Raw genomic sequence first — 13677 nt, forward strand, 5'->3', positions numbered from 1 at the left:
TTCTCCTATGACTGTCCACACGTTGAGAAGCCTGCGAAATGTTACCATAGATAAAGAATTCCGCTCTACGCCACATGAAGTCCACTTCAATCACCCAGTTTAATCTTATATAACATTAGCTCTAATATTTTTAGATAGTATTTAGGAGTCTAGCACGTCAGTATTATAATTAAACTGATCAGAATTGTCCCAAATCTAAAAAACTGATTAAAAAGAATGTTGAAAACTCACTGCTGATCTTTCCAATTTAATATTTTTTTTTAAATAATTGGAAAGGTAAAGAGGAGGTTTTTTAATTGTTCCTTTAGAAGTTTTGCTGCTACCTGGGGTTGTTAGGGTTTAAATAAAATATTTTTACTGGAAAATAAGGATTAAAAAAAAAAAAAAAAAGTCATTTTTCTGTATGTCTCAATCGGTTGGTGTACTTGGCAATAACTATATGATTATAGAATCACTAAATAGCTCATAAAAAACAAGGTTTTTGAACTATGTATTTCACCCTTCTGTTTTCCACAATTTGGTAATGAAGTAACAGGGTTCAGACACTGGCTATGCTTTGAAACTTACGCAAATCTCCTTAACCAATTCGTGTGTCATCAAAATGTTTACAGGCGTTTGTTCAGGAAAAATATAGAAGAATTTATTGCTTTAAATTAGGTTGTGACTTATGTGGAGTTGTAACATTTTGTTACACTCAACATTTTAAAAACTTTTTCTAGTATAGGAATGCAAATTGTTCATCAGAAGCTTTCATATTATTGAAAAAGCAAATATTTAAAAGTTTAACAACACTTAATGTACCTAACTGTAATATTATACAAATTTAATGCTCTAATAACATATCCAGACTATTTTTTTAAAATGGGGATATTGCAGCATTCACATGAGGGGGTATTCCATGATGTAGGGATATTGCATGTAGGCATATCACGTGATGAGAAATCTGGTATGTTATAATTGAACAAAAACACATTGAGAATGACAAATCTATTCTAAGACGTAGTTCACCTAGCTTAAGAGACTTCAATGGCTTAATAATATTCAATAGTAAACGTCCTTTTTTGTTTTTAATATAAAATGTAATGCTTATGTTTTTTTTTTTTTTTTAATTCTGATAGAAAATACAAAATAAACAAAGAAAGCACAGTGAGTTGAAAAAGAGTTTATTCAACATATAGGATATAATCTAATTGTACAAGAACTGGAGTATAATTTTTTTTTTCATTCTACATCATTTACAACTATTTACAATAGGGCACTTTCTCATGGCAAAAAGGATAAGACATAACTCAATAGCTCTACTTCAAACAGATGTTTTTGGCATAAAATGTGTGTCTATAATTAATACATTTAAAAGCTATAAATAATAATATTGATTTGAAAAGCATTTTCAGAATGTGACCTACAGTGAGATATTCAACTATAAATGCATGATCCATAAAGTTTGAAAGCTACTATTTTAAAACATATATTTTGTCCCTTAAACAATATAAAAACAAACACATATGAACTAAATACATTTAAATGAAAAACATTTATCATTATTTTAGATTTTGCGGAGTGACCAGAAATAACTGTGGCAGTATAACCATACAATTTCCTATCAATTTCCCCAAAAGAGAATTTTGTAAAAATTATATATTATAGATATAACTATACATCTCTATTTCTCTTGGTAAACAAATAAGATAATATTTTGTGCTTTTATAATCCACAAATAATGAATCTCTTTATTGCATAAAAAAGGCTGTTTGTAAATCGAGCCTACTCTTTTTTAATCAGATTAGAACCATGAGTACTTATTAAGCTATGTTGAGACATCAATGTATTTTTAGATGTTTTACTAGAGACACAGACTAACCTTTTTAGAAGCCCAGATATAGACACATTTCTTCCCTGGTAGTAATGAATTATTTATGATCAAAATTGCTCAAAGAGGCAAATTATAAATTAATAATAAATAAAAAAAATCATGTTTTGAAAAAAAGTAGATGAGATCAAATGTCTCACATATGCTTCATGTTTTTAATTTCTTGAGGGTTAAATATATCCTTTAATAAAGCAGCTGTTATCAATAGATAAAAAAGTTGTAACTTAAAGTTAAATGGAGGTAAAAGCATAAACTATTCCCAACTGCAATGCTCGAATAGGCCATCTTTAAAGAAACTCGGTTCCATGTTTTGACCCTACTCTTTTTTCCTTCTTAGTTGTATGGGAATGTACTATGATATTTTAAACTTTCATAAAATTTTTTATCTTTTAACTGTCAAAATTATTTTCTAAAATTTCTTCGACACTTCCTTTAAAAGATATATTTAATGCAGTTTTGAGTTCCACATAGCTTCCTAAGTCTTTAATGTATTTGAAAATCAAGACAAAAACTAATGTACTTCTTTCTCCTATGACTGTCCACACACTAATGGTGAAAGTATGTTGTGTTGCCATAGGCAAAATTCTGTTCTGCGCCACCTCTAGTCCATTTCGATCGTCAATTGTCAAAAGTGTGCGCCAAAGTCATTTCTTGTCACCCTGTTTTTATATTAATCAACAAAATATTATTTATATAAGTTTATAAATAAATTCATAGGGACAAAGTATCTACTGAATTGAAACTCAGCTTAATATTAATGATTCTATGATAAAGATCAATTTAATTTAAATCACCAATAGACACATAGCAAACTTAAAGCCTCATCTAATAAAAATAAATTTTAAAACAGCATTTGATTAAAATTTTAAAAAATACATAAAAAATTGAATAAATAAAAGTAGTTTTACTGTTATGTAATTAAATTTCTATCATATAATTATAGAATTTTGACATTCTATTAAATGTATTACAAATTTATATAGTAGAAGATCTTTATAATGCAAACCTTGAAACATAAGGCTTTGCATCGAAGAGAATTTTGTGTTATATTGATCATTTCACATATCATTAAACTTACCTAATAAACATGCAATATATCAGTGGAAAATATCTTATTATTTATAGAAGAATAATTATTAGAAATGAAAACCAACAAATTTGTTAATTTTAGTAAGCTTCAGATTGCAAAATTAATGCGGTATTTGGAGTATTGTGATTTAAAGAATTGCACTATATAGATCTTCTACTGTAATTTTAAAAATAAAAAAAATTAAAAATTACAAATGATTGTATATCACAACTCATTAAATAGAATGAATGAAAAGCAGTCTTCTATAAATAGCATACATTTTATGCATTCTAAGTTAAAAATTAACTATACTAGAAATATATATTTTCTAGTTATTTATTTATAACTCAGAAATAAATTAACAGATGAACTAAAATAAGTAAATGCGGAATGTAGCTAATTGGAAACATTATATATATAAAAAAAAACAATATTTTGAAGGAATAATATAAATACTGAAAACAGATCAGATCTGTTCGAGATAAACTATAATTTAAACATTAACACTGAAGTTCTTAAATAAACACTCAATAAAATTTAAAAACTTCTTGAATTTTCATTTTAATTATTGCCAACTAATGAAAAATTTTAATCAATCAAATCCTAAAGATTAACAGTTTTCGTGAAAATTTCATATAATATCTATAACATATGAAAACATTTAAACAACATGATAATAGAAATGTAACATATGCATTTGGATATTAAGACATGATAAATAGCAATTACGAATTAGCATTATTACAAGCTAACAGAAATGTTGTGACTTTTTTAAATGCAGTCAAATAATAATATTCAATCACTTATTATAAATGGAGATGAGCTAGAAGCATGCAGAGATAAAAAGAAACATGTTGAGATTCTCTATTTTGTTAATGTAATGAATGAAGTAGTACAAAATGATCTCTTTCTAATCTTTTAACTTTTACATAAAGATAGCCATATATTAATATATTTTGATCTATCTCCTTACAGAGCAATAAAAGTTATTTCTTTACATAACACCTTCCATGTAAGTAGTATCTAAATTTTCTATGAGCATTTTAATAAAGGCCATTTCTTTCCTCGTATTTTCAAATATAATTCTAGGATCGTCCGACATGCACCGCAGACAGTTAGGAGCCATTACCATCGCTAGGTTGTTGGCATCCATTTTAGTTACACTTGCATTTTGTTCAGCCGCAAACACCTAAGAACGAGAAATAAAAACTTAGATGGTGATACATATTTTGATTACTATACTTATCAACACAGAGCAGTTAAAGTAGCACTAGCTAAAATATCATTTATCCACTTCCTCAGCATCACATTTATACAGGGTGTCCAAAAACGACTGCATAAACTCTGCAAAGCTTGATTCCTCCTTGGGAGTACCTACATAAAAACTGCCCAAAGAAGCGTTCCTGTACGATCCATAGTTTATGAGAAAAATGCGCAAAAACAAAGTATGACGTCACTGCCGGAAAAACACTTTATTGAACATATCAACAGCAGTATACCATGCATAATTTAAAGCAGATGTTCAAAGTGTCCGCCGTGCATGTCGAGGCAGGCTTGAGCATGCCGTGAATATGTCCAATAAAGTGTTTTTTTCTTGCATCGACAGTGACGTCATACTTTGTTTTTCGCATTTTTCTCGCAAACTATGGATCGTACATGAACGCTTATTTGGGCAGTTTTTATGTACTCCCAAAGAGGAATCTAGCTGTGCAGAGTTTATACGGCCGTTTTGGGACACCCTGTATATTTAGTTAGCTCATTTGTTGTGTTTCATTAAAATGCAAAAAGTTTTTATCTTATTTTCAATGCAATATCACTGGTATTTCTAAAGTGTGATGTTACACATATTTCATACAATTTGTAGAAGAATAGGGGCATGAGTAAAATCTAAATTAGGAATCAAAATATATTTGATTACCATTGTAAAACTGCCTGTGATGCTAATTTTTTATATTTAAATTGATTATAATTAAAGAGGAATCCTTTTCTGGTGAAAATTAAAGAATTATTTTGACATTTGACTAATCAACCCAATCAAATTACAGAACAACTCATAATTTTTCACATTCTAATTATTTTCAATAAATATTATGATCACAAATATTTAAAATAAATATTGATGGTGCAGTTAACATTATAAGTAACTTTATGAGATTTCATATTCAAAAAGAATAAGGAAAAATTGTTTTATTATTATTATTATCATCAAAATAAAATAAGTCTGGTATATTAAAAAAATAAAAAATAATATTAATTTTTTTCTTCGGACACTTAATGAAACTTCAGCATTGTATAGTAGGAAAAGTATATTTAGCAATCTAAAGGTTTTCTTCTCTTTATTTTACAAATATATGTCTGTTTTTCATAATTAATTAAAAACTATCGTTATTGGCATGCTGAAAGTTTATGTTTTTTTTCTCCATTTAATAATGTTTTACTAGCTTTAGCTAACATGAAATGAAACATTATGTCAAGTTAAAAAATAACAGATATAACTTTTTTAATTTAACTAGTGCAAAGAAAATAGCAACAAAAAATGAATAGGTAAGTTATAAAATAATGGAAGCCTTCTAAAGTGCGTAAAATTAAATAAAAATGTTTATACATTAACTTATCATTAAAATAAATAACTTAAAAAACATCTTGGATAGGAATTACATAAAATATCACTAAATTTGTACGGAAAGGAAAAGTTCACAAAATTGATACATAGATTAAACATATATTTTATTTTATAACCAGAGTTGAACAGCTGAATTATTTTCAGTTAATTACTATCAATGTTCAACTTTGTAGCCTTTTAATTTTGAAACCATCTCAGAAGACAAGAAAACTCCTGGACTCTATTTGGGCTAACTGGAATTTCGTAGAAGACATTTTAAAGGAACTAACCCACTTTTGTGTTACAGAGAGGAAAACCTCCTTGGTTAGCTCAACAACAAGGGGATTCTAATCTATGATCTGCTTATCAAAGATATTTTATGTCAACACTGTAATCAGTGCGAACCGAGAGCAGAATTTGTATCAACCAGCGACCAGTTGGATTTGAACCTGGAACACCTCTTTGAGAGGTGAAAGCTCTATTCCATTAGCCACTGTGAGTTTAAATAGATAATACACTAAGACTTACTTGGAGGAAACGAATTAAATAGGATAAAACTAGGCGATTAATTTCAGGTAATTTCTGCACAATAGCTACAGCAGCCTCAGGATCTAAGCAAAACTGAATGCATTCGTCATAGAATTCACTGGGGATCAAAGGTTCATAGAGTTCACGATACCATAACTTTAGAAGAGAAGCAGGAACATGGGGATCATTACAGTCAGCAGGTACTTCCCATTGGTCGATTTGAAGTTTCATTACATTAACTTCATCAATATCACCAGGTACTCTAAAATTATAGCATAAAAATTAGTTTTCGTTAATTTTATTCTATTAAAATATCCTTAAATATTACCATTATAAACATGCACAATGATATCATACTAAGTCTAAGTATTACTAACCAGTGAAACTTAAAGGGTCTATGAGTCGTAAAAAAGATCAATCTTATTATATAAAACATTAATGTACACATTGTTAACTTTTGTTATGCATTTATTTTGTTGTTAGAAAACGAAGGAATCTTCTATTTCACATTCGCAACAAAGAACAGAAAATTGAAATATCAAATGAGTGAGCAGTCATAAGCTCGAACACTTAAATTTAATGCCCTTTTTAATTTTAATCTGATACAATTTTTAATTAAGAATCCTTTATTAGCAAAAGAAAAAAAATATTTATAACTCTTACCTGAATATACCTTCTGTTTGAGCTCCATTAAGTTTCAAAACAGCTTCAGACAAAGTGGTTTGTATCCAGGGTAAAGATCGAGTAGGATATTTGTTTGCTTGTAGAGCCATAACTTCTTCTAATAAATTTCCAAACATAGATGGCCTAAATATTTGAATCTGAAAAAAAATGCAATGTTAAGTGTTTTTAATTGCAAAGTAAATACAAAATAAGAAGTTAAAAGCCATAACATTCGATGGAATCAGCTTATTTTAATATTTATCATTTGATAAAATAAATCACTGAACTACTTAAAATTGTAGAGGTATTTTTAAAAATTATGAAATTATAAGAATTTCTAAATGTGACAATTCTATAAAATAATCGACATTTCAGTTATAATTTATTCTGTAGCAATGGAATATAGTACAAGATAGTATAAAAAATCAATGGGAATTATTTAAATTTTAATGCAAATTTAAATTTTAATAATTATTTACTTTAATAATTCAAAATGAGACTTAGGAATTATGTCAGTAAAAAAAATGAGAACAGTAATATTAGTAGCACAAATAAAGTCTTTGTTTTAAATTGTAAAAGAAAAAAACTACAAAAAGAACAATTTCATAACATAAAAAAACACTGGTTAAAGAAATTATATGTTTATCATGTTATTAAGAAAGAAATACTGTAAAATTATAGTAAAAGCACAATTAAAACCAATAGTATTGTAAAATAACAATATTCTACTGATAGTCAACCAACATTTTAAAAATTATGCTAAAGTATTGATTGTACTGAAAGTAAATTATAAAACCAGATTAAATTCCAAATAGGTACTACTTTTAATGAATATCAGAATTAACAGATTGAAAATGATTCATATATAGTAGATTTTTTGAGACTAATATGCATATAAATAAATCTACTAATATTGTTAAAAAAAAGCTACTTCAAATCATTAACCATTATTTATAAGCACTTTAATTAGATTTAGTACTCAAACTTTAAAGAACAAACAATTTCATTTCACAACATACCCTTGATTGTTCTATTTCTTCATTTGTCGGTTTCCGTAGCCCTCGTTTTGCACCACTCTTCGCAATCCTTTCTAAGCGCTTACTGCAAATAGCGGCATAATGACTTAGCTTAAACTAAACAAAATTAAATAAATAAGATTAGAAATAATTTATAGCTCAATAAGTAAAATAAAAATTTAAAAAAAAAAAAATTATAACTTACATCAGGAGCATCAAATGAAGTATCTTTGTGCCTGTTAATGAATCCTTCTAAATAAGGCTGAAACTTGACCGATGGGGGAAAGAAACCTAAACATATAGCCATAAGTTCCCATCCTAGCATTAAACCCTCTCTGGAATAAAATGTGAATAAATTTCAATAAACATGTTCTATTCAGATGAAAATTATATGATTACACGAAGTGTAAATAGATGATTATTGCTATAAAGTGGTAAATCAATAAAATATTTAAATATTTAATAGTTTGCAATCCAAGATATCTAATTAAAATTTAAAACAGCATGAAATAAAAAATTTCTACCAAAAGAGGATTTATTGAATATTTTCTGACCGTATAAGTAATGGACTTTCATCTAACTATTAATGTGATCAAAATAGATTTGTTTTAAAACTTTTTTGTTGAAACAGCTTACATATTCAAGGCAAAAAGTACACAGTTTCTTGTGGCAACTAGTCTTATTTTACCCAATTTCATCTAGCATGCATCTCAATGGAATATACAGATTTTTGTCATACTACTTAAAATAAGTTGGTACATATAACAGAAATTTTTTGACGAATCAATGGGTTAAGCTGATGCTCTTCCTTATAGTATATATAAAATTTCAACATTGGATGGGTAAGTAGCTATGCCTTCTGGTAGCATAGTCAGTTAGGACATATCTTACACTGCTGGAGGATAGCTAAGGAATTTGAATAATTTTAGTCAACTAAACAACTTGCACGAATACACAGCAAAATGCCCATTATACCTGTCACTGCTGAAAATCCCCTCTTTGGTGTGGAAGTTTGTAACAAGAGGTAATAGTTCAAATGTGTCGACACTGTTAAACCAGGGTAAAAATTACTCCTCTACAAAATAATTATATTGAAATTGTCAACATCTTTTTTTAATATAGTACACCTCTAACTTAAAAAAATTGTATTAACTACAAAAATAAATTTTATATAAACTAAAAATAACTATCCTTTTTTTAAATTTAGTTACCTAAATGGCTAATATCCGTAACTAATAAATTAGGAATGATTCAGTAGAGAAATCTAACCTTAATCTTTATCAATCTAGGGATTTAAAGTTTCTTTTATTCCTTTTTATATATTTTAAGAAGTGCATTAAAAGAAACTGTGTAGCAATATGTTTTATTATCAATATCCTCAAGGAAAAATATAAGAAAATGTTTTTCAAAAAAATGAAGAAAATGATATAAAAGTGAAAATTACAGATCTAAGGAAGAATTTTAACCCATTCAGCATTAATGTAAGTAGGAAAATAAATGCAACATATTACAAATTATTCTTACCGTCTTGGGTTGTCAGTTATTTGCCGGCATATTTGAATAAATATCTCATCTCGCACTGACTGACTGCTCCATCCCTTAGTTGCGATTTCTAGTAAAACAGCTTCAACTGATTGTCCACTTTTAGGTTTGCGATCACCCATATAACATTGAATAGATTTAAACAGTTCACAAGCATCTCTCTTAAGTGATTTATCAGTAGTCATGATCATGGGCTTGCGTATGGGGTCCTAAAAAGTAATTGTAACAGCACACATTAATGATAATTTTTTGATTAAAATTTCTATAATACTCATAAACATTAAACTTAATTTTATCCCTTAAAAAAAAACAATATATGAGTCAATAATCAGAAATGATTAGTTTAATACAAAAGCTCATAAAATATTTTACGCTTAATGATCAGAAAGACTTCATTGTGAAAATAACGATGATTATTAAATACTTATTACTATGTATGATTAAAAAAAAGAAAATAGAACTGATTGAATAATAATATAAAACAACTATAATAATGAAATTGAGAAACAAAATAATAATATGACTGGTGAGTTAAATTTATAAAACTCCATTTTACCACAAATTTATAAAAGTGTTCTATATTTAAACTAAAAAAAGTAATAAACAAGATTATTTTCCATGGAAATTTGATGAAAGACCTTGTAATTACAAATAACCACTTATTGATAACTGTCAACATTCTAATATTTTAAATACAGTTCCAAAATTTAATTTTTATAAATTTTACCTTTTAAGATAAATATAAAGAATATCTAACTTGAAATAAAATCTAGGGCTAAAACACTTGTTTCGTATCAAAAAAATAAAAACAGTACCTTCACTCTAAAAAAAATCTACCTTTCAGAGTATGGCGTTAACAATTTCTTTGAACCTTATTTTTATAATTAGATATATACATCACGTTGAACTTAAGCTGTTAAAAGAAGTTTATATAGTTGGCTGATGCAAAATATTATCGCTGTAAAAAAGTATTTTGACAAAAAAGTGTTACGAGTTATAGAGGTTAAGATTCAACAATCTTGTGAAAAACAACATGATTATGACAATGAAGTCAGCATTGCACACAATGTCACAATTACTTCCATAATAAGCTGGCACTCATTGATCTAAAGTTGGGTGAACTTCAAGCTGCCTCTGAGGATTGAACCCCAGTTCTTTACAATGACAGCTAAGTGCATTTAACTACTGAGTCATTGCTTTGAAAAGTTGAGAAAAAATATTTAAGTTTAAAACAGTTTGAACAAAAAATAATTCTACATCCAAAAATTTAAATATTAATGGACATAACATAACTTACTTTGGACCATGACAGCATATCTTGAATTGTAAACTTTTTCCTAAATATTCCTTTTTTGTGCCTATTGAGATTATCTTGAGCATATTTTTCAATATCACTTTCAGAAGGTTGCTTTTTATCTTTTCCAGCATTATTACCACCCGAAGAGGAAATCTGAGTTAAAAAGGGAAAAAGCATGATTAATTTACAAATATAAATTTTTACAAAAATTAAATGCAAGTCAACTATTTAAATCAAGTTTCCAGTATACATGTTAAAATGTTTTCGTTGATGAGAATTTTATCATAAAATTGATAAAAATGTTTCTTAACCTTCCACTTCCTTCAAAGAGAAAAAATTCAAAGTACATAACGTTAAGCAAAGGTTTAACAAAGTTGATACACACCCAAAATAAACACTATTATTTTTAGAAACATAAAAATGCTTTTTATTTTTTTTTTCTTATGAAATCTAACGTGAAAAGGTAAGAAATTGAAAAGGTTTAAATTAGATTAGATAGAGAATTAGATTAAACAATAGATTTTGAGATATAACAGTAAAATATTTTTTCTGAAGTCATAAAGTCAGTAGAATAATTTCATTATGTATGCAAACGATACTCAAAATTAAATAATCTGCAATAGTTATAAAATTAAAACAAAAATGTTAAAAATCATCTTTACTCACTATAAACAATATATTAAATTTTAAAATAAAAGTGTTGTGGCATGAAATAAATAGAGTATGAGAAGATCTCAATAAAATCACAGATGTAAAAGAAAATCATCTTATAAAACTTTTAAGGAATGAGATAAAATAGATTATACTATTAATTTATAAATTAAAATTAAGAAAAAAAGATTCATAAAATAATTTAATATTTTGAGCATGAAACATTAAATATAACTGAATAGGAAGAAAATAATAAAACTGTACTTTGATACACATTATATTTTGCAAACAATTAACTCATAATAAATAATTTAATATTAATGTTTCTTGACTTTTGAAATTCAAATATGACATATCATTTTTTAAACTACAAACAAATTTATTACTTTGATTAAAATGAGAAAAATATGATAATTTTCAACAACTTGAATTTTTCCTTCATGTTATTTTTTCTACATTCTAACAATTTAAAAAAATATGTATTAATAAATGTATTTGAAAAATTAGCATGAGTGCCAATGAAAGTCATTCAAAAAAAAAAATCTATTATAAAATGTAAAATATTTGAAAAAGGAAGAAAATAAGTACTCAAACATCTGTTTACCTGTCTTTGCATTCCTGTCACAGGATCGATGCCCATTGACCCATCGGTTGTAACAAGCATGGACAGAGGACGAGGAATTTGGCCATGGTGCATGTCAGGCTGGAAAGACTAAAACAATCAAAATGATAATAATGACACAAAAAATATAACACGAACATTATTTTAAGAATCAAACAAATGAAATTAAGAAGACAAATAATAAACATTGTTACGTAATCTGAAAGAATTTGATAACATATATAAGAGTTCATAGCATTTAATCATTAGTAAGCAAAAGAATTTCTAATGTCTTATGCATGAATTTTCATTTTATAAATTCTACTAATAATTGCACAAAATTTTAAACAACAAAAAAGGATAGAAAAGATTACCATGTTTATTTAAAAGTTTTTTTGTACCATAAATAGAGCTGCTATACAAATAAATTGAAATAAAATTCATCATTTATAAATATCTGTCTATCCCTGATTTCTTAAATATCAAGCATTCAAACTTGTAATTATAAAGTATAGTATTTATACATTTTGTTAAGTAATTGATAACAAACTACTAATAGTTTGGTTATATTTAACATTTTTTTTTGTAAAGGTGGACTGTTTGGGTAGTTTAGATTTGATCCATAATACGCTTAATACAATAATTCTACAGTTCATAGCTATTTTTCATTATTTTGTATTTATTCAAGTGATAAATATCAAAACAAGGGGAAAATATTATATTCAGCACTTTAATGATTTATAGTTATAAAATATAGCATGAAATAGTGGTATCATTTTCTGCATTAAAGGTAAAATCTCCCAAACATGGCTCACTTCCAAACATTAATTTTTCAAATTTACACTTATTTAGATCTAACAGAAACAGTTACTCATCACTGAAATTTCTTTAATTTACAAAATCAATTATTAATAAATTTCTAATATAAATGGAAAAAAAATGCAAATTTTTTTAAAATTTCATATTGTAGTACAAATATAACTCTTATAATCTAACAGATTTTTTCAGTAAATATTAGACTGTTTTTCAAATAAAATACTCAATCATTCAGAAAATTTTAAAAGAAAATATTTATAGTTATTTTTCACACTTAATATTATATTATTCATATTTTTTTTCACACCTTAAAAATATGTAAAGAAATATCCCGGTAAACATGAAATTGTTTGAATAATGAAATGAGGCTTAGATTAAAGGAAAGTCAAAATTATATAAATCTGGAAATTAAAATGATCTGGAATTCATAAGCAATATAGAAGTATACAATCATTACTAAGCAATAAATAATTCCAATAATTAAAAAAAAAATCAATAAACATGAATGAATACCTGAGACTTTTCCATAGAAGGGGAATGACTAGGCATTAAATTAGTATTTTTTCTTCTTAAGGAAGAATGGCGAGTACCTATAAAAACAAAAATTTTTTTGAGAATATGAGTATAATACATTTATCTCTCTTAAAATGCATTTATTAGGACACTTACTAGACATGTGACTAGGATCAGATTCTCCAAAATTAGGAGGAGGTTCACAATACACTTCATCTTCATCATCATCTAGATATCTAACATCATCTAAATATTCTTGAGAAGAAGAGTCTTGATGGCTCATAGCTTCATCATCTGCAAAATCATCATCTTCATCTCGATGCCCATCTGAATCATCATCACTTTGTGAAAGTGAGTCAAGATCATCACCAATTATATCCCCAAATTGATAGCCTAGTTAAAATAAAAAAATTAATTTTTGAAATTTTCAAGACGATTTATTTGTTGCTCTAACAAGCTAATAATAAATATGATACATTTATTGTATTTTATAGTTTAAAATTATTAAA

The 13677-nt window shown here is 26.7% G+C and overlaps 1 protein-coding gene across 4 annotated transcripts in view; it reads right to left on the reverse strand.

Annotated features, from left to right (window-relative positions):
* Positions 1-1146: 1146 nt before the first annotated feature.
* Positions 1147-13677, reverse strand: part of LOC107443818 (uncharacterized) — a 110073-nt gene continuing 97542 nt past the window's right edge. For 2 of the 4 annotated variants that reach the window (XM_071180108.1, XM_016057819.3), the window contains 10 exons: positions 13325-13561; positions 13169-13245; positions 11843-11941; positions 10588-10740; positions 9273-9499; positions 7954-8083; positions 7752-7865; positions 6733-6890; positions 6070-6331; positions 1147-4128 (listed from right to left, as the gene is read on the reverse strand). In XM_071180108.1, coding sequence (XP_071036209.1) covers positions 3934-4128; positions 6070-6331; positions 6733-6890; positions 7752-7865; positions 7954-8083; positions 9273-9499; positions 10588-10740; positions 11843-11941; positions 13169-13245; positions 13325-13561 — 1652 coding nt within the window. In that variant the 3' untranslated portion in view covers positions 1147-3933. Of the gene's footprint in view, positions 4129-6069; positions 6332-6732; positions 6891-7751; positions 7866-7953; positions 8084-9272; positions 9500-10587; positions 10741-11842; positions 11951-13168; positions 13246-13324; positions 13562-13677 lie in introns of all 4 variants that reach the window. The other 2 variants (XM_016057818.3, XM_016057817.3) reach the window with 1 other exon arrangement.

The sequence above is a fragment of the Parasteatoda tepidariorum genome, chromosome 3 (genome assembly GCF_982258835.1).
Source record: "Parasteatoda tepidariorum strain Cologne lab strain chromosome 3, Ptep-v5.0, whole genome shotgun sequence".
Taxonomy (NCBI): domain Eukaryota; kingdom Metazoa; phylum Arthropoda; class Arachnida; order Araneae; family Theridiidae; genus Parasteatoda; species Parasteatoda tepidariorum.